The sequence below is a fragment of the Macadamia integrifolia genome, chromosome 7, assembly GCF_013358625.1.
Source record: "Macadamia integrifolia cultivar HAES 741 chromosome 7, SCU_Mint_v3, whole genome shotgun sequence".
Lineage (NCBI taxonomy): Eukaryota > Viridiplantae > Streptophyta > Magnoliopsida > Proteales > Proteaceae > Macadamia > Macadamia integrifolia.
Window position 1 is genome coordinate 36,510,875 of NC_056563.1, and position 19,950 is coordinate 36,530,824.

The window sequence follows — 19,950 nt, forward strand, 5'->3', positions numbered from 1 at the left end:
TCATTACTAGTTATCTACTTGGCATATGGGATGCTAAAATAAGTGGGTAGAATCTCTCTCCCATATATTAATAAAGGGATAATCTGTTCATAAATCGTAACTAACATGCAATTCGGTAATCAGACTTAAGCATCGTTTGATAATGTTTTCATAAACGTGTTTTTCTGTGCTCACAAATAGAACAAAAATTGTTGTGCTCATAAACAGAAAAAACATACAAAACTATTTGATAAACCTATTTCGTTTCACCTATTTTTTGAAATATAAATTGAAATTTATGCTTATTTTTGTGTCTGTAAACGAGTTTGATGAAACAAGTCAGAATTGTTTTTCTGATTCTTGTAACAACTTGTGGGCCAAAAAATCGATAGACCCCCAATGAAAAGTTGCACTTTCTAATACAACATTTACTTTATCTGACGGGTCCAAAGTTCAAAGATTCTCCAAGGAAGCGAGAAGGAATACATCGAATTTTTGCATTGCTAGTGGAATCTTTAAATTCACATCCATTGATTCCTTTGTGGATTTCGTCCAATTCTCTCTGGACCCTCATGACTCAATTACTCAATTTGAGAAATAGGTTTATCAAACACCAAAAAAATCCTTTTCTATTTCCAAAAATATAAAAAATTGGTTATATTGTTTATAGACACAAAAACAGCGAAAATGTTATCAAACTATATGCCCACCACATTTTGTTTACAAGCCTTTTTAAGTTAAAGGTAATTTTGTAATTCTCTCCTCCTTCTCCTTCTCTTTATATTCTTCATCATCGTCTTCCTATCCCCTTCTTCTTCGTCTCCCATTCCCCTACCCCTGTACTCTACAACCTGCAACTATCTCACCCTCACACTGCTTTTGCATATCACTTTCACTATTGCCCTTGTAGATTACATCCTCCAGACTTGTAGCCAGCACCAACAAGTTGGTTGGTGCACTCCCCTCCCCCTTGTAAATATATATATATATATATATATATTTATTTTTGGTTCAGCTTGTAAATTTACCCAAGATTAGAAAAAGAGAATGGAAGATTCCAACAACGAGCTGCATCAGCATTCTGCAAGCTCCCACCCAACCTCGTTCTCCCCTCCCATTCCATCCCCATCCTTGCCCCTCCAACTCGACCACCATTCTCTCTCTCCATTATGAAATTATATTTTTGGACCTTCTATTGTATTGCCACTTCATCATAATGGAGGAGTCACCAAAAAAACCTTCTATCATATGGAGGGTATAAAAGTCCGATTACAAATAGATGCACCCTATAAATAAATGCAAAAAAAAAAAAAAAACTTATATTAATAATATAAAAAAAAAAAAAAAAAAAAATAATATATAATATATATATATAAAATAAAATTAACTTTTATTAAAAAAAAAAAAAATCCAGAGAGGGAAGGAAGAGTTTTTTTTTAGGTAAAGTTAGAGATTGCCAGGTTTCACAATACCATACCTTTGTATTAGGGTTTCAATATCGTCCAACTGGCACACCATGCTGCAGAAATTGGGGTGCACAAGTTGCCCTCACCAGTCTCACTTTATTTGAAAATACAATGGCAGAAACCGATGATGTAATGGATTGTAGAATCTATTGCTAACCCGAGAACTCAAAATAAACGTGGGTTCAGGAAATTAGTAACTGTTTCTATGGAGCCATTTTAAGGGGAGAGTCAGCCGGAACGTAGTTGTTTTGCGGACTCGTATTGGCGATGGGTGGTGGAGTTTCCAATTCAAGAAGCAGCAGCAGCGGCGGCAGTAGCAGTGAAGACGGAGACGCCGAATGGAGAGCAGCCATCGACTCCGCTGCTACTATGGGTTTCGGCATCTCCACTTCTAAAGGGTTGAATGCCGAACACCATTCGAAAGTCTTAATCGATGATACGGCCCCTTCATGTCCCAAGACTGAAGAAGACATGCACGATAAATGCAAACCCCAAACTCTCAAGCTCTACCAAATCAAGGTATCTCTCTCTCTCTAGGCGACAAATTGTGTAAAAGTTAATTGTAGTAAATCATACTAAAGTTTACCCTTTTAGGAGGATCTTCTACCAAACTTTTACTTCCTCATCCCCCACTTCTTTTGCTCTTTTGTCTCTGGTGAGCTCAACCAGGCATTGCTAAGTTCTAACATGTTATTGTGGTGAAAACCATTCAATTATTTTGTTCTAAACCCCGTTGAGAATACTGGATTATTCTCTTCTTATAACAAGTGATAGCACAGAAGTTTCACAATATTTATAGAGAAGCTAGTAAACACATATCTCCACCCCACCTTCCCCTTCTCTTCCAGTTCAATGAGATGCCTGTAATGTAACAGTAGCGGCGATATATTGAACCAACTATGAAGTTAGTTCCCCCCCTCTCCTCTTGGAAAGAGTAGTTTGTATCTAGAATAGATTGTGAAGAAGAATGCAATCTCCAAGTCTTAAATACCAGGGTATTGTTATGACATAGGTGTACACTGGACAGACTGGGAAAGATGAAACTCACATCACCATCAGAGTGGAAATTCATAGTGTCATATTTGTAAATGATCACAAGTTGTATAAGACCAACTTAATCATATTTAGCAATGATTTGATGTTTCAGAAATGTAAATAGTGTTTCTCTTCTCTCGGGACAATTAGACACTTCTTTCATACCTACAACCCCCAACCAAAAAAATAAAAATATTGCTTCAGTTAGCACACCTTTCCTTGAGTCTTTTTGCTAGAATAATCTAGAGGGATGCCCATGTACACTTCTTCCTCAAGCTCACCATGGAGGAAGGCATTCTTAACATCAAGTTATTGTAAGTCCCATCCTGGGTTAATTGCACAAGAGATGATGACACGGACAATATTCATCTTGGCAACTGGTGCAAACGTTTTCTAGTAGTCAATTCTAATATTCTATATGTCTGAGTAAAACCTTTAGCTACCAATCTATCTTTGTACCTGTCCACAGTTCCATCTACCTTTTGCTTGACTGTAAACATCTATTTGCATCCCACTAGCTTCTTATGTGATGGAAGAGCTACCAAGTCTCATGTGTCATTCTTCCCAAGTGCCCTCATTTCTTCGTCCATTGCATTTTCCCACTGTGGTTCTGCAGGAGCCTCTTGCCAGTCTTGAGATATAGAAACAGAGGACAAAGAAGACAAAAAAACACGATAGGAAGGAGATAGGGAGTCATAAGCCACAACTTTGGAAATAGAATGTTGAGTGCAGTCCTTACTTCCTTTTACGGACAACAATAGACAGATCAAGAGACGGATCACTAACATCAGACAAGAGGAGATTACCTGGTGGGATGTTAGACTCTTGATTAGAGGACGATTAGCCAGGTACAATGGTAGTGGTGTGGTGTCTTTTTTCTTTCGACAAGAATACACTTGTGGTGGCTCCTTATGAGCAGATTTCGGCTCCCCCTGAGTGGAACTATCTGGCATCATCCCCTTCTCAACCACGGTCTCCTTATCTTCTTGAAAAAGTAGACTACGATTAGCAAGTGAGACAACCATTGGTGCATCTTCCTTCCAATAGCAGAATCCCCTTGAAGAGGTGCCAACGCAGGATAATAAGACTCCGTCTCATAAAAAACCACATCCATCGTGACTATCATATGATTAGAAGGAGGATGATAACACTTGTACCCTTTCTGTGTAGCAGAGTACACAAGCGAAATATACCGAAGACCTTGTTGATCAAGTTTACCATGGAGGTGATGATTATGAGCAAAGTAGACGCAGATTAAAGACCTTAGGGGGAACCACAATGGAGGTAGATCTACTAAGCACCTCAATAGGACAACGGGAGTCCAAAACCCCCGACGACATTCGATTAATAAGCTATGCAGTGCTAAGGACTGCCTCACTCTAGTATGGTGCTAGTACATGCATTTTAAACATGAGAGACCTTGTTGCCGCTTCCAACAAATGTTTGTTCTTCCTTTTAGCAACTCCAATTCTGAGCGGGTGTATCAACACAGTTGGTTTAGTGAATAATACCGTAATATGCCAGATAATACTAAAAAAACCATCTATGTACTCACCATTATCAGAGTGCAAAATCTTAATTCTAGCATCATACTGGTTTTGAATCGAGTGATGAAATAATTGGAAGCAGTGAAAATCCTCATTCTTAAATCCATGTAAGCCGAGTATGACAGTCAATAAAAGTGACAAACCACTGATGTCCAGTCATAAACACATAATAGGCAGGTCCCCACCCATCAGAATGTGTCAACGAAAAATGAACAATATTTCTATTAGTTGAATTGGAATAAACACTTCTAGTCTGCTTGGCAAAAACACAAGCATCACAAAAAACTAATTCGAATTACATTTCTTAAACAAATCAGGAAAAACTCTAGATAGTGTTCCCAAGGGGGGATGTCCTAAATGGCCATGCCATCAATAAATCTCTGACAATGCAAACTCTGAATCAGTATGATGAGCCTGAGTCTAGGAAACTGTGGAGGATGCACCATCGAGCAAGTAGAGACCAGCACTCACTTTACCACTACCAATCGTTACCCCCCATAACCAAGTCTTGAAATAGAAAATGGGAAAGGAAAAAAAAAAAAGGTACCTGTGCATTTCAAGCCCCCTAATGGTGCTACTAATAGACAATACATTAGTAGAAAAATTTGGTACATGCAACATAGAGGAAAGAGATAATAAGGGAGAGCATTGAACAGTTCCCATCCTAGAGACACCGGAAAAGGAACCATCAACAACCCTTACTTTACTTTTACTTGAGGATGGGGAATACTGAGAAAAATGACTAGGAGAACCAGTCATATGATCTGTGGCATCGGAGTTAATTATCCCAAGGATGGTATGCAACAGATGCACAATGACCTCCAAAGAAATACATGAGTGAGCAGATTGAGACTCAGATGTAACTGGCAGGGAGTCAGCAACAACAACAGAGGAGGATGAGGGTTCCAACTTGGTCATCGAACTATATAGAAGAGATATCTCATCCTAGGATAAAGAAGCAACGGTGGAGGCAACAACATCTGAAGCTTCAAAGGTCTTAGATTTATTTTCCTGGGATTGTATTGAGCATCCACAACCTTGGCCACATCCATAGGAATTTTCTGACCACTCATGAAGTTTCCAATAAGACTCCTTAGTGTGCCTCTCCTTACCACAATAATCACATCTCACAGGTTCCTTCTTATTAGTATGATCACTGGATTTGGTAGAACCATCATGGGATTGATATCCAATTCCTTAACCTGAGTATAATGCAGAGTGTTCCTGTGGTATTGGCTGGAGCATAGCACTACGATGACTATCTTCAGATTGAACTAAAGAGTAGGCATGTTCAAGTGTGGGGAATGGGTCACAATTAAGAACATGTGCTTGGATTTGATCAAACTCAACATACAATTCAACTAGGAAATCATACATAGGCAACATCTTCATGCTTCTTAAAGGCAGTAGCACAAGTAGGATGATAGCTCTCATAAAAGTCCACTTCCTGCCACATACCTCGCAGCTCTAAATAATACTGAGTGAGGGTTAACTCTTTCTGTTTTGTACCACGTATATTGTGGCGCAACTCGCAGCACTGAGCATTATTCCCTACTTGGGAATAGGTGTCCTTTGCAACCTGCCATATCATAGCAGCCATATCCATCAATAGATAACCCGAGCAGTGGAAGGAGTCATCAAATTCAGCAAAAAATACATAAACAGAGAGTTGCTCCATTGATCCTGGGCATAGCCAGTAGTAGTAGGGTAGCACCTATGAGATACCTGGAGTAACCACGATAATTTATAGACAGGAAACATGATTTGGACCATGTCAAATAGTTGCTCCCATCCAACTTGATGGAGCTAGCAGGGAACGAGGGGTAGTCACCATATGAAACATGACCCCCTCCGTCCAAAAGAGTTGTAGTTGGAAGGAAGCCACAAACTTTCAAAATATTTCCACATCTAAAAAATCATAGATATCTGTTCAAGACATAGGGTTCAACCACAAAGAAGATCCTTGGTGGGAAGAAACACAAAACTGAGGGTAAGGTCTGCGCGAAAAGAAAAAAGGGAGAGAGAGAGAGGAGGGCTAGGGTTTTATGGGGAAGGCAATGGAGAAGGGATGGCAAGAGAGACATGAAAAGGGTTTCTGGTTTTAGGATCCCAGAAATTTCCTGCTTTGATATTATGATGAATCTGGGGAAATTGTGACTTGTGTCCAGCCCTCCTTTATTTATAATGGTAGAGATGTGTGTACAAATACTATTTTTCCCATATGGACAATTCTACCCTTATACCCATATTGCAATAGGAAACAATAATGGATGATGTGTGTGGAACCGGAACCAGAATCCACACCTGCATGGAGGGCTGTCAATTTCAGACCTGGCCTGACATTCCCAACCAAGCCCGCTCGTTTAAAGCTAGACCGAGACTGTCCCGATAGGAGTTTTTGGGCAGAAAATCTTACAAAATCTTCTTGATGTGTGCCTGTGCATCAATTTTGTTGTTCTAAGCTTATTGGGGAGCGATTTGGTTAAAAGAGATAGAAGATAGGATTTTTTTTTTGGGGGGGGGGCGTTTGTCTTCCTAGTTTCGTTGAAACATGTTATTTAGACATCTTGCTTTGTATCTTTGGCTGAAAAAGCTAGTGAAACAAAAAAAATGGACCAGAACAATGTTTTATTTTTAGAGCAATTTACATCTCCCTCCCCTGTACTTTGCTCTTAATACAAATCCCTCCCTGTGTTTTCAGAAATTACATCTCCTCCCCTGTAATATGTTAGTTTTTAATAAAATACTCACACCGTTAAGTTTATACTACTAATTTAGACTAATATTTCGATAACACCCAGCCTTCAATATAATTTACATCCCCCTCCCTTGTACTTTGCTCTTATTACTAATCCCTCCCTTATGTTTTAAGAAATTACATACTCCGCTATCTGATGACACTTTTAGTGTGGCGTTAGTTTTGAATTGTAAAAGACGATTTTATCCTTATCTAATTCAACCACAAATTAAATTCCTATTTTACCCCTATTGTTTCTTGAAATCATTTTCCCCAAAATTGAAAAGAGAAGATTTAGGTAGTGAAAACCTAAGTATTGTGAAAGAGGTAGTCCTCCGGCGAAGGTGAGGTGGTGATCATGATACGGCGAAGGCGAAGGTGCAGATAAAGGCGAAGGTGCAGATAAAGGCGAAGGCGAAGGCAACTTTATGCCATGAAGCTAGACAAACTCCTGAGAAGCTTCTGAATTTTCAGTTTCTAAAATGGCGTGAATGAAGTTGGGATCCAAAATTAATGCATTCCAACGACGAGGACAAGCGTGGTATGTTCCCTTACCTTGACCTTGGTATGTTCCCTCATCAAATTAGCCTAGGATGATCATCTTCTGCCTCGATGAAATGGGTAACATACTAACACCTCCACAGCCTTATCTCATTTGGACAATACACTTATGATCATTGTAAAAGCAAACAAAGTACTGCCAACTTTGTCTCACTGGTATATCTAATTACCTATTCCAACTAAAATAGAAAAAGTGAATAGAAGCCTTGGCAATTTGCTCCGTTGTCTAGTTCGTGATTATGAGAAGACATGGCCTTCTATTCTTGACATAGCTGAATTTGCATACAACTGTTTCGTCAACCATACCACCGCCGTACACCATTTGAGATTGTTTTTGGTCTTCAACCCCAACGACCGGTTGACATGGTACCAATGCCACCTCATGCCCGTGTTAGTGTTGAAGTGGATGAGTTCCTTAGGCATATCACAGAGGTACACACTGATGTTCATCGTCGCATAGCCGTTAGTAATGAAAGATATCAGGTAAATGCTAACCGGCATCGCCATTATGTGGAGTTTTAGCCTGGTGATATGGTTATGGTTCGAATTCCATCTGAACATTTTCCTCCCAGTACTGTGCACAAGCTCCATCCTCGGAATATGGGTCCCTATAAGTTTTGAAGCGCATTGGTTCCAATGCTTACATGTTGGAGTTGTCTCCTACTATGAAGACGTAGTTGTCTCCTACTATGAAGATCAACAACGTCTTCAACGTTGCTGATCTTACACTCTATGTGGGCCATCATTTTGATGATGGAGATACAGGGCATACATTGTGACTTCCCCAATTTGTGACCCCTCCTAATGATGGTATTGAAGAACTTGACAACAAGTTCACTATTGTTCGGGGTGGTAAGGGTTACTACTCATTCCTAGTCAAGTGGAAAGGACGACCTCAGAAAGATAGCACTTGGATCCATGCTGATGATTTCAGCGCCTTGATACGGATCTCTACAAGCACTAAATGTCCTTCTTCCATTCTTTGGAGACGAATGATTTTAAGAGGGGGGTGTTGATGTAGATTCCCATCATGGGCTACAATACCACAGGAGGAAGAAGCAGCCACCGTATTAGAAGTAGCTGACATCGAACCAGCCTTTGGGCTGAGTTCGACCCTCATAGGAAACCCTTTAATTTCCTTGCTTTTAGTAGTTCTTTACACTTTCATAGTGTCCCTAGTAGCTGCTATTTTGTCTCTTAAAATTAGAAGAAAGAGGTAGTTTCTATTTTTGTATCAGTTTCTAATTTGAGTTAAGCTTCTATTTTGTAATTTCAGACCTCTATAGAAAGAGAGCCTGCTGTAGACAAGTCAGTTTTGAATTTATAAAGTTTGCTGCAGTTATTGCTTGCTACCTCTTCTGAGAAAGAAAGACAAACAGCTGAGATAGCTGTGGGTGAGATACCCAGGCTGAGATAGCCAATCCCACCCACATCTATCTTGTTTACTATCTTCTTTTCTTTTCTTCTTCTAGTTTCTGTTATTGTTTACTGTAAGAGGAGTGTTTGTGAGGTAAAACTAAACCTATCTGAAGACTAGCCAAGGATTGAAGCCTGTTGAATACCAGCTCAACCCTCAAGGCCGACGACAACTTGTTTGGGTCTGAGTTAAATTGGCTGGGGCCTTTTCTCCTATTCTGTCCAGCAACTTCGATGGCCCTTTGGAGGGTTTAAAGGTCACTTCAAGGGAGGCACTCGACCAGGGCTTCAGCCCCTGCTATTAAGCCAAATTTCAACCACATGTCTTTCTCCTTGTTCTGGCTGAAACCCAGTTCTGCTTAGGAATTGTTTTCTGCTGTTCGGTTTTTGTTGCTGGGTTATTTTCTGCTGTTGCAAGTGGTTTCCTGGGTTGTTTCCAGTTACTTCTGGACATGTTTGGTCATCCTAACTTCTTGCTGAAGTTTTCCTTTTCTGGTCCTATTTTCTAGTTGATGTTAAGACTAATTTGAGGGTTCAGATTTGAATTGGTTTGGGCTATTTAACTATTGGGAGTTTGTTTACCTCGTGTAAGCCTACTTCTATATTAAATGTTTTAGTTTGTTTTACCTAAATATACTCAAATGTAGCAAAAGGGATGGCAATAACTTGAGCACTAAGCAATCATGACATGAGATACAACATTACAATTTTGTGGAAGGATCAACACACTTGGGCTGTTGCAACTACAAACAATATGAATTGGAAATGATGACACTAGTTGTCATGATGTTCTTATAGAAATTAAGAATTAAATGGAATGGAGAAATCAAATGGAAAACACTTATCTGGTTGCAAGGGCTCTGTGTATATTGGAGGAGATAATCAACATGAGGATGCGATAATTCATGACATGGAGGATATGAAAGAATGGTAAGTCAAGGTTGTGAAATCTGTTGAGTAAGTGTGGTTGTGCTTTAAATTTTGAAAATTTAAGTATTGCCAACGAGAAGAACAAGCTTTGTTTCGAAAGTGAAAATGGTTGTGTATCGGTGAGAATACACATGTAATTCAATTGTTCGGGGCTCAATTTGTACGTATCGTACGATACGCTTCGATACATGAAGTTTGAAAAAAAATACATGTATTGTATTAATGCCGATCAATACCGATATGTATCAGCCGATAGGATACGATATGCACCGAGACTTTAAACCATGCACTAATCACACCTTGATTCAAACAAAGGAGACCGAAGACCCTCCACACAAGGAGCAGCAGGAGCAAAAAATTTCAATGGCAAAATCATGGGCTAAAGAGAGCCATTGGTTTTTATTTATAAAAGCTATCAAAAGCAATGTTTAAATCTGGCTAGGAAACCACCTAGCCGATTCCTATTACAACTCGCTTTCCTTTTTAAGTCTAATTGATGGAGATTCACACCCATGGAGCGATCCATACCCATATGGGTATCCCGACAGTGATGAATCAGATCCCTATTTGATTATTTGATCTAGTAGGATTTCAGTAGTTGATTTTATTTAGGAGAATAATATCTTTAGTTTATTTTATTCTATTTATTTTTGGGAAGTTGCATATGTTGGACATAATTAGAGTTGGTTTTAGATTTTTTTTTTTTCTGAGTTAGTTTGCTTTTAGGATTTGTTTCCATGTTAGAGTCTTTTACTTTCCTATTTATATGCTTGTAACCAATTGAGAAAGACAAAGATTGAATGATGAATTGAGTTTGAATGTTTGAGAGCCTGAGGGCTGTGTATGATTCTCCTCCCCCCCTTCTTTGTGTGATTTCTCTCCCTCTCCCCTGCAACTCTGAGTTAATCTCAGGGATTCTTCCCTACTCCTACCGGCCCTCCATCAAATTGGTACCAGAGCTGAAGGATCCTTCATTCGTTCTCCCCCTATTCCACTTTCTTTCCTAACCCATCTCTGTCTTACCATCTCCCTCCTTCCATTGCTTGCTGCCAAACAATAGCAGCATAGAAGCCAAAAAAATAAAAAACCTATCTTTGTTTCAAAATAGAGAAGTTGGGAACCCTCCTTGCTAGGGTCGAGTAACCCAAAAAAAAGTCTCTGCGGCAAACAGAGAAGCCGAACCAAAATCTCCACTGATGTCTTTTTTTCCCCTCAAATTTCAGTCAAAACACCCTCTCTAGGATTCCAACAGCAAAAAAAAAAAAAAAAAAAAAAAAAAAGAGAGAGCAGAGTAGAAGAAGAGATTGAGAAGCAGAAAACAACAAAGATAAATCAAAATACTTGGTTCGAACTCCAACTCCAGCCGCCTCCTTCGAAGTCGACCTTCCTGGAAGGATGGAACTTCCATCGCCAATCACAGCAGCCTTTGGAACCCCTGCTGCTTGCTATTGCCAGAAGAAGTCCTTTGGATATCCTCCTCCTTACTCGTGTCGGCCTCCTCCACTGTTGCAGCCAACGTCTCTATTGCTGATTCCCTGAGTCGACACCTTCGCTTGTTCTCCATCTCCAAGAGGGCAGAACTCCCTTTTGCCGGTAACCCTTACCCCTTCTCTTACGACTCCTTTTGAGTTGATCTAATTTCCTACTCTACGCTTCCAATCTTCCCTTTTTCCTTTTATCGTATATCTATTTCTAATTTCCAAGTGTGCCCTTCACTTATATGCTTAGTGACCACTTGTGTTTCTCATTGAAGTTCATCTATTTAAAATTGTGTCATCCTTTGAAAAAGGAAAAAAAAAAAGAAGAGTTATACAAATGCAACTTATACGAGAGAAGCTCGACGAGACTCAACAATAATGCGAAGAGATTCAGCGTCAGTGCAGGGAAATGAAAGACCAAGCATTGATCACATCTGATTGTATGCACTCTACCTTCAACGATTTGATCTCAACCATTAACCAACATGTGGACAAGTAAAAAAGATGAGTCACCAATGATGGAAGATGAGGTAGAACCATTGGAAGTTGAAAATCAATCTGTGGAAGAATTTAAATTGGTCGATCTCTTCCGTGACCCGAACAATTTTATTTTTCCAAGTCACTACTTCACCAATGAACTTCGTATCGTGGATTTCATAGTATTTGATTATGGTTTTGATGGTGACTTCATACAAGCAAGGATGGATGCCGATCGATTGGTGTTGATTCTCCCGTTCTACAAAACTCTTGGACTGGTTTTTTCTCAACACCGGGGGAATTGATGCATATTTGCACCCATTGAGCGATCCATACCCATCTGGGTGTCGAGACAGTGATGAACTAGATCCATATTTGATTATTTGATCTTGTAGGATTTTAGTAGTTGATTTTATTTAGGAAACTAATATCTTTAGTTTATTTTATTCTGTTTATTTTTGGGAAGTTGCATACGTATGAAATAGTTAGAGTTGGTTTTAGATTTCCTTTCTTCTTTTGAGTTACTTTGCTTTTAGGATTTGTCTTGATGCAGATTCATCACCAAAATAGACTTGTTTTGTTAGGAATAAACTTAGGGTTGGGTTATATACATGTTGGGCCTTTGATCCCATGTGTTTTGAGTGTAATATGCCACTTTTATGGGCCTAAACTAGGGGTATTATGGTTGCGTACCGGTCTACCGGATTAGCTAGTTTGTTTCCTTTTTCATTAGTTTCCATTGTAGTTGGGATCAATTTTAGTTGTTAGTCTTTGTTATTTCTTAGAGGTTAAGTTATTAGTTGACTCAAGTCATTAGTTTCCTTTTTTTAGTTTGTTTCTATTTTCAGTTTTTAGAAACTTATATAATAGGCAATTAATTAGAAGTTTCTATTTTCCTTTTTGTTTTAACTATAAATACAAGCATGGAGGCTCCCATAGCTAAATGATTTGCAGAATTAAACCATGGCTGTTACTGCTGCTGCTGCTTCTGCTTGTTGGGATTTGTCTTGTGTTTGATCAAGGCTGATGGAACTGGTGTTTGATCCAGAACTCTCTGTGGTGTGAAGCCCGAGAGGTCCTCTTCCTTAGTGTATCATCTTCTTTTCTCAACTACACAAAGCGCAACTGATCTACTCAAATTCTTACAGGTATTAAGTTCAATTTTCCTCTCAGTTCTGCCCAGAAAATTGCAGATTCTGTTAGCAAATTTCAAAACCTGTCCAGACCTAACCAGCCATCAGTTTTGACTGATTTCGGATCGAAGTTAGGCCGTAACTAGGGGTGCACTCAATCCAAAGGGGAGTCTTTTCTGTCCACGGTTTCAAGAGATATTAGAAATCTCCCTAATTTTGTCTTCTAGTGACCTATTCTGCCCAGATTTGAAATTGATAGACCTGCTTAGTTGGTTTCTTTGGGTGTTGGACCATATTATCAACTGGGATTAGGCCGATTACAGTCCCTGTTAGGGCCCCATCATCTATTGTTAGTTCTGTTCACAGATTCTTAAGAGTTTTGTAATGGTAGGCTGATACAGATTTGATTTTCCTTTTTAATACTGAGTTGCCTATTGTTGCTGTTCTACTTGGGATATTGGGTGGTCTTTGATAAGTATCCTGCAGTTTGGGATTAGGTTGGCCTTGCCAATCCCAATTCTACATTAGTTTCCATGTTAGACTCTTTTATTTTCCTATTTATATGCTTTTAACCGATTGAGAAAGACAGAGATTGAATGATGAATCGAGTTTGAATGTTTGAAAGCCTGAGGCTGTGTGTGATTTTCCTTCCCCTCCCCCCTTCATTGTGCGACTTCTCTCCCCCTCCGCTGCAACTCTAAGTTCATCTCAGGAATTCTTCCCTACCCTTACTGGCCTTCCATCACTAATTAGTCTAAGTAGTCCTTAAAAAGGATGTGGACCTAATGCAGAACCGAGGTTTAAAAAAAAACCCTGTTCGGTTCGCTTAATGGGCCCACCCAAATGAGAGAACTCAATAAACAAGATCCAGTGGCAATATTGTAAATAAACTGAAGTTATAAAGAGAATGACAGAGTTGTAAATAACCAGAGTAATTAATGAGTTCCTTGGGAGATGGGACCTAAAGGGAATTAATGATTATTTGGTGGGGATAAACTAGGAAGCAAAATAGAAGTATGGGATATGGGAGAATTAAAGGCAAATAAAAGGGTATTAATAGGAAATCAGAATAAAAAGGAATTAAATAGCAAACTCACAATTCTTCTTCAACTTTTTGTCAGAACCAAAAACCAGCCAGAGTCCACTGGATTCAAGGAGGAAGAACTCCCTTGTCAGAGCTCAGATCGATCTGAAATTTGGGATGATGGATCGCAACTCACAGCCCTACTGAAAACAACACATAGTCTCCTTAGGCAACAAGCAAGCCAGAAGTTCTGGAGGTCTGAAACTGAGCTCTATGGTGAGGTTATGTTCAGACCTGCAACTGAAGTTCTTTCCTTTGATGAGAGGGATTTCTGGAACCAGATTTTGGGGGGTTTGGGTCTCTTAGGGAAGAGCAACCTTCGCACAAAGTTTCAGTTCCAGCGGATCAAAGATGAGGGAGATTGATCCACTTGATTGGTGCTGCAACTATCGCCCAGAAACAGGGGTTTGACTAGCAAGCGAGAGAATGATAAGAAGGAGAAGAAGAAGGCAGGGAAGTCACACAAAGCTACGGTCACGCAGGTTCTCTAAATAATTCCTCCCAAACTTCATATTCTAAATGTGAATTGCTCCATTGATTACATGTCTAATATAAAGAAAAATCAAAACAATTAATAGAAATTACTTGAAAGGAAACTACTCAAAAATTAGAAACCAACTAATTCCAAAAGAAATTATTTCTAAAACAAAAGAGAATCAAATATCCTAAGATTGCTTCCTTAATTATCAACTATCAACCCTTTCCAGACCAGAATATTGGTTTGGGTTGGTTGTGTCTTGGCTTAGGCCTACATAGTGGGTTTGGTCAGTCCAGCCAAGCCAAGGCATCTGCATCAAGACCCAACTTAAAACACTTGAGGACAATGAAATATTTAACTTAAACTGAAACAAATAAATGACTAGTACAACCGGAACCTACCCAAAACAAATGGACTAAACTTAAAAATAAAGTGGACCCATGCCTTAAAATAGATTGGGCCACTCTAAGCCTGGGCTTTTTTGGACCTCCTGCATGTCTTCATTACTGCATAAGAGAGAGACTATGCATTTGAATTCTCAGAATCCAATCAGAGGTCACCACATCAATTTGCTGACTTGTGTTGCATCAAGTTCATGATTGTTTACATCATGGGACTTATTTCTTTTTCTCAACCATCCCTCTCATACAACTTTTGGAATGGAAGGGCCACCTAAACATTGTGGAGCTTTGAACTCTAAAGTGTAAAGTCCTGCTACTTCAAGTCCGAAGATCCAAACACAACATTCATTAAAATTTGGTTATTTACTTCTGTTCATGAGTAACATGTCCATTCCCATGCTATGGCACACACTGAACACAATTGTCCCTTTAGCAATGCAATAGAATGTGATTGATTGTAGGGATCCTACTAAGGGGTTACCTGATCGGATTAACCTCTGTCCCTTGGAGGTTTATATCAAATCTGTTGCATCCCTCTCCAAATATCTTTCCTTTGGGAGGTGGATTAAAGGTTTACAAACCATAATTAGGCGAGGATTAGATCCTCCTGAAGGATATTTTCTTTTAGTTATCATGGATTTTTTTTTGCTAGATAATAAGCAATGCATCCCAAGAAACCTGAGGTTTTATTGCTTTTTTAATTTATTAATTGTCCTATTGTATCCTACCAAAAGAAAAAAAATCATAATAATTGTAACACCTGTTGCGATTTACAACAGGCGCAAAAGCTGTTAGAAGACTTTCTGGACAAAAGCCTGGTTTTGGTGAGGAAACCCATCTCTATCTTGGAGGATGATCACCTGTTTGATGAAGGTGGAGTTCAATTATTTAGACAAGCCCCTCCTGGCATTGTTTTTGACCCTGTTGGTAAGTGCTTACAAACTAGATGCTGCCCTTTTACTACTTGCTAGTTCTTAAAAAAAAAGTAATATTAGAAGCCAGTTTTACTTTATTCCGTTGACCCCAAACATGGTCTCCTGATCATCAATGCGATTACTATTTGACACCTGAAAACTTGTGTCAAATGTCAATTGAGATGAGTATAATGTATACCTGGTGACTCATGGACATTAATCAACTCAAAAATCAATAATCTGTGGCTGAGGTCAGTCATCCCAGATATACTGAGTTTCACCATGTTCAATAGTGAAGTTAGAAGTTGTCTGTCATAGAGTTACCCATTTTCATACACCTCAGTCAAGGCAACTTGGAGTTCCACATTGACATCAATATTTGCACAGCAAATTGGACAGTTCAGTCTGTGGCAATGGCTCAAAAAAGATGACAATTTTCAATAATCCTAACCCTCTTATTAATATAGACTGTTCCAAGTGATAACCAGTCCACAAGAGGATCACAAACTTCAGTTTCAACAACGGCAAATGCTTTGATCGGACGGAAAATACTTAGATTGGTTCTTAGATTTGTAGGAAATTTCAAATCAATAAAATAAAAACAAGAAATTGAAGAGGGAACGAAGATAGGGTATTTCTCTCAGACTCGGGTCTCTCACCATGGCTTCTCACTGTTTGTTCGGTCTCCCACCAATGGCATCTCACCATTCTCTCTGTTAGAGCAACTGTCTCTCACAAGTCACAGCACACAAAGCACAAGCTATTCTCGAACTCAAATCGTGTTGGACTCTTTTGGAGTCAATTACAATTTATAGGCAAGAATGCTTGCCATTAAAATGGAAACAATAAAGAAAAGGAAGCAAAATAGAAAAGGGAAACTAACAACTTAGGAAACTCCTAGAACTGGAAACAAAAGTCTTGTCCTTGAACTAAGTAAAGATAAGTTACAAAAAGGAATCTTAAACTAAGGAAACAAATCCACACAAATCCCTTCTAGAATCTTTATTCGATAGACTTAGGAAGGCTTGCTATCCAAGGAAAAGAAGTACAATCGATCTTTCTTGTCCAGGCGTAGAAATCTTCCATTATTGCTTGTTGTCCAAGACTGAACAACTGTCCATATCTTCTTCTGTTACTGTTCATGAAGACTGAACAACTGTCCATATCTCCTGTTACTGTTCATTTGAAAATCGAGGCATGTTTCACGTAAACAATAACTCATGAACAGTACCTTTTTCTTATTCTGGTCCTTTTCTTCTTCATGCTTTGATCTACATCACTTATTTAGTAATCCATGTTTTTCCTCCCCTTTAAAATTGTTGAAGTTCATGGCTAGATTGAATTTATAGATAAATCCATTGATTTTGATTCATCAAGAATGGTAACTCAGATGTCATAACAGCATTTCTAGTTTCAACTAGCAAGCATTATGATTGATTTCCGTATCCATTGAAGAGTTGTAATAAATGAATCAATTGTTCCATATATCAGATGAAGTTTCAAGGCCAAGAAAGAGACCAAAGCTTTGTCCTGGAGAACTGATTGACGAGAAATCAGAAAAGGTTTTTTTATCATTTGTTGTACAGACTAGAGAATCTTTTTTGCTATTTTGCTCTCCTTTCGTCTCAATTTCATCCTGCCTGATTGCAATACGGGGTGATTACAGTTTAGACGTCAACTGCAGTCTGTAGTGGTTGATGGTCCGGACATAATGGCTTCTGCAAGAGATGCATGTCAAAAATCATTGGCTAGATTTGAAGCTAGCATTGCTAAGGCCAAAGCAGCATCCAAACAAGAGGAAGAAAGAGTTGCAGAACTCAAAAGAATTAGGGGGGAGAAATGGCTACCATCTATTGCTAGAGAAATGCAGGTATGTTCCCAAGGTTATTACTAGATACATGGCGTATGGGTTGATGTTTTTCTGTAATTAGGCGGCTGTCTAATGTTAGAAACCATGCAATTAGAGGTGGTTCCGGACCATCTAATCAATTTGGCGACTCTTGGATTTGATGGTGCCAGAAGTCACATTGATTAGATGATCTTACAAATATGTAAATTGTCACTATTAGGTTTTTTGTTTCGACACCGTTGAAACATTTTCAGTTTGAATTTTAGAATGGCTCATCGATCAAGTATAATTTTTAGAATTGTGGTCCCAGAAGATCTAAAAGATTCCCTGTTTTTTTGGGACTGTTACACCTTTGGACCAGTGGTTTGTATCTGCTAGATTTTATTGAACTAAAGTGTTTTTTTTTTTTTTTTTGGGGTGGGGTGGGTGTGGGGGTGGGAGGGGTTTAAGATATCATTCATCCTTTTCACTCTGAAAGGGTTGGTTGGGTGATGGCAGCAATGTGTTGGGGACCCAGTTCGAGAACCATGATATCTGAACCATAGTTAGTAAATTTGGATTCGGGAATTATTCGGGCGGAGAATTATTCGGAATAATTTGATTGATTAATTTAAGGATTCGGTCAAAAAAGCGAATATGACGTTTTGTTTTTTGTTTTTTGTTTTTTTTGTTTTTTTGTTTTTTTGTTTTTTTGTTTTTTTTTTTTTTTTTTTTTTTGTTTTGTTTTTAAATATTGTTTAAGTGGACCGAATAATTCGGTTCGGCCCGACTTATTCGCGTTTTAAATTCAAATTAGTAAAATTCGCGTTTTTTACCGAATTTTATTTTTAATTCGGATTCGGTCAGAATTTTTTATTCGGCCGAATTGCTAACTAGGATCTGAACTGGATGTTGCAACATAGAAAGTGAACAAAACTGTTCAACCAACAGATCTAATCTCAAGTTTGTCTCTTTCCAGCCTGATGCTCAATTCTTTGATGGATATTACAGTGGTGACGACTTTGATGTTTACTATAACATCACAGCTCCAATCTTGCAGCTCTTTTATGAGCAATAGACTGTAGAAGCTTCTCCGTATCTGAGCTAGACACTGAATGTGCTGTGTGCATATTTCCCTGGTGGAATTGACATATTATCTTCATCGACCATTATGGCACGGCTAATGATTTTTATTGAGTTGCAGTTTGTTGTGATACGAATGGTCGAATGGATTTATTACCCGTTCAAACATTTTATATGATGAAAGTTTTATGAACATGATCTAGTTCAATTAATGTCAAACTTTTTTTCACAGGAATAAGCAAAAGGGTTCCATGAATAATGATATAATTGTGTGGTCTTGATTCACAGATCTCGAAGAAATATGTTCCCCAAAGGTAGCATCATTCACTGATCATTCCACTCGAAGTATAGAGCGAAAAGTGTCTCCAGTAGCCAGCTTGAAAAAAACGCTTCTTGGTGCATTCTTTATTAGTGTAGACGATTGACATGGCAACTTTAACCATTATGTATCCAAGGAGTGGTGTGGATTGGCGACATGTAAAATTTCTGAACTTAATTCAATCGAACTTGCTCCTGTGTATTGGCATGCATCTCCATAATTTTTCATGCACGTCTATTATTATTCCAGAAATTACTATGCACTTCCCCATTGGCCTAGATTTTTCAAAATATGTATCTGGCCAATTGAGGAATTGTGATTGAACTGAAACTTTATATGTGAGCAAGGGATTAATTTTGGGATCCATGCCAATGCTCCTGAGGGTATTTTCATCTAATCTGATTTGGGAGTGTGTAAACACCAGGTTATGTTGAACAAGGTTGTCCTAAAGACCATAGATACTCCTAATGGTGCAATCGGGTCTAATGTGAATTGGTCTTCAAGATAAAACAATTACTTGCGCATAAAACAATCGCAAGTAGTAGTGCACAATATTGTAATTTCCATCCTTATACATTAATCTCTCTCGGTTTTCATATAATTTCATTTTTGAACTAGAGTTTCCACGTAAAAGTATTTTAAAAGAAAGCAGTTTCTCAAGAAGTCGGACATAAAAATGTGGAACGAAAGAGTGCCAAAAACATACTTTTAAGACAAAGCAACTTCCGAAGGAGTCAAATGCATCAAAATATGTGGGTCGGAAAAACACCATAAACAAAATTTCAAAACGGATGTATTTTGAAACGTAGTTATTATTAAAATACATTTTTACATGAGAAACACCACACTTCCGAGGGACTCCCATGGTTTGGCTAAAAGTTTTTTATTTTTTTTTTTTAATGTCAGTTGCCGACTTGATGCACTAATCCTCCTCTTTATCTAGGTAAGGGACCAACAATGTAAACACTGGTGGAGTTCTACTGTGGGTAGCGTCATCAAGGAAGAAGGTTATCATGTTGGACATGATTTGTCTTAAATGGATAGACAAATAGGTGAATATGGACATTGGTGCAATGATAAGATT

General features: G+C 38.6%; 1 protein-coding gene across 5 annotated transcripts; it reads left to right on the top strand.

The window, feature by feature from the left end:
• Positions 1-1,444: 1,444 nt before the first annotated feature.
• LOC122085124 lies at positions 1,445-19,077 on the top strand. Of its 5 annotated transcripts, XM_042653566.1 has the most exons (6): positions 1,446-1,964; positions 15,502-15,649; positions 17,128-17,198; positions 17,303-17,506; positions 17,799-17,815; positions 17,951-18,003. In XM_042653566.1, the coding sequence occupies exons 1-5, from the start codon at positions 1,713-1,715 to the stop codon at positions 17,802-17,804; spliced, it is 681 nt and encodes a 226-aa protein (XP_042509500.1). In that variant the 5' UTR covers positions 1,446-1,712; the 3' UTR covers positions 17,805-17,815; positions 17,951-18,003. The 5 variants fall into 5 exon arrangements, with proteins under 5 accessions (XP_042509495.1, XP_042509500.1, XP_042509498.1 ...); XM_042653561.1 differs by lacking the exons at positions 17,799-17,815; positions 17,951-18,003 and adding an exon at positions 18,444-18,782 and having other exon boundaries at positions 1,445-1,964; XM_042653564.1 differs by lacking the exon at positions 17,951-18,003 and having other exon boundaries at positions 17,796-17,817.
• Positions 19,078-19,950: the final 873 nt, after the last annotated feature.

Bases quoted from the DNA above. Each gene is read 5' to 3' on its own strand.
- LOC122085124 (XM_042653561.1), top strand. From the start codon at position 1,713: ATGGGTGGTGGAGTTTCCAATTCAAGAAGCAGCAGCAGCGGCGGCAGT. The intron at 15,650-17,127 runs GTAAGTGCTTAC...TCCATATATCAG, and splicing joins CATTGTTTTTGACCCTGTTG to ATGAAGTTTCAAGGCCAAGA. The intron at 17,507-18,443 runs GTATGTTCCCAA...GTCTCTTTCCAG, and splicing joins CTATTGCTAGAGAAATGCAG to CCTGATGCTCAATTCTTTGA.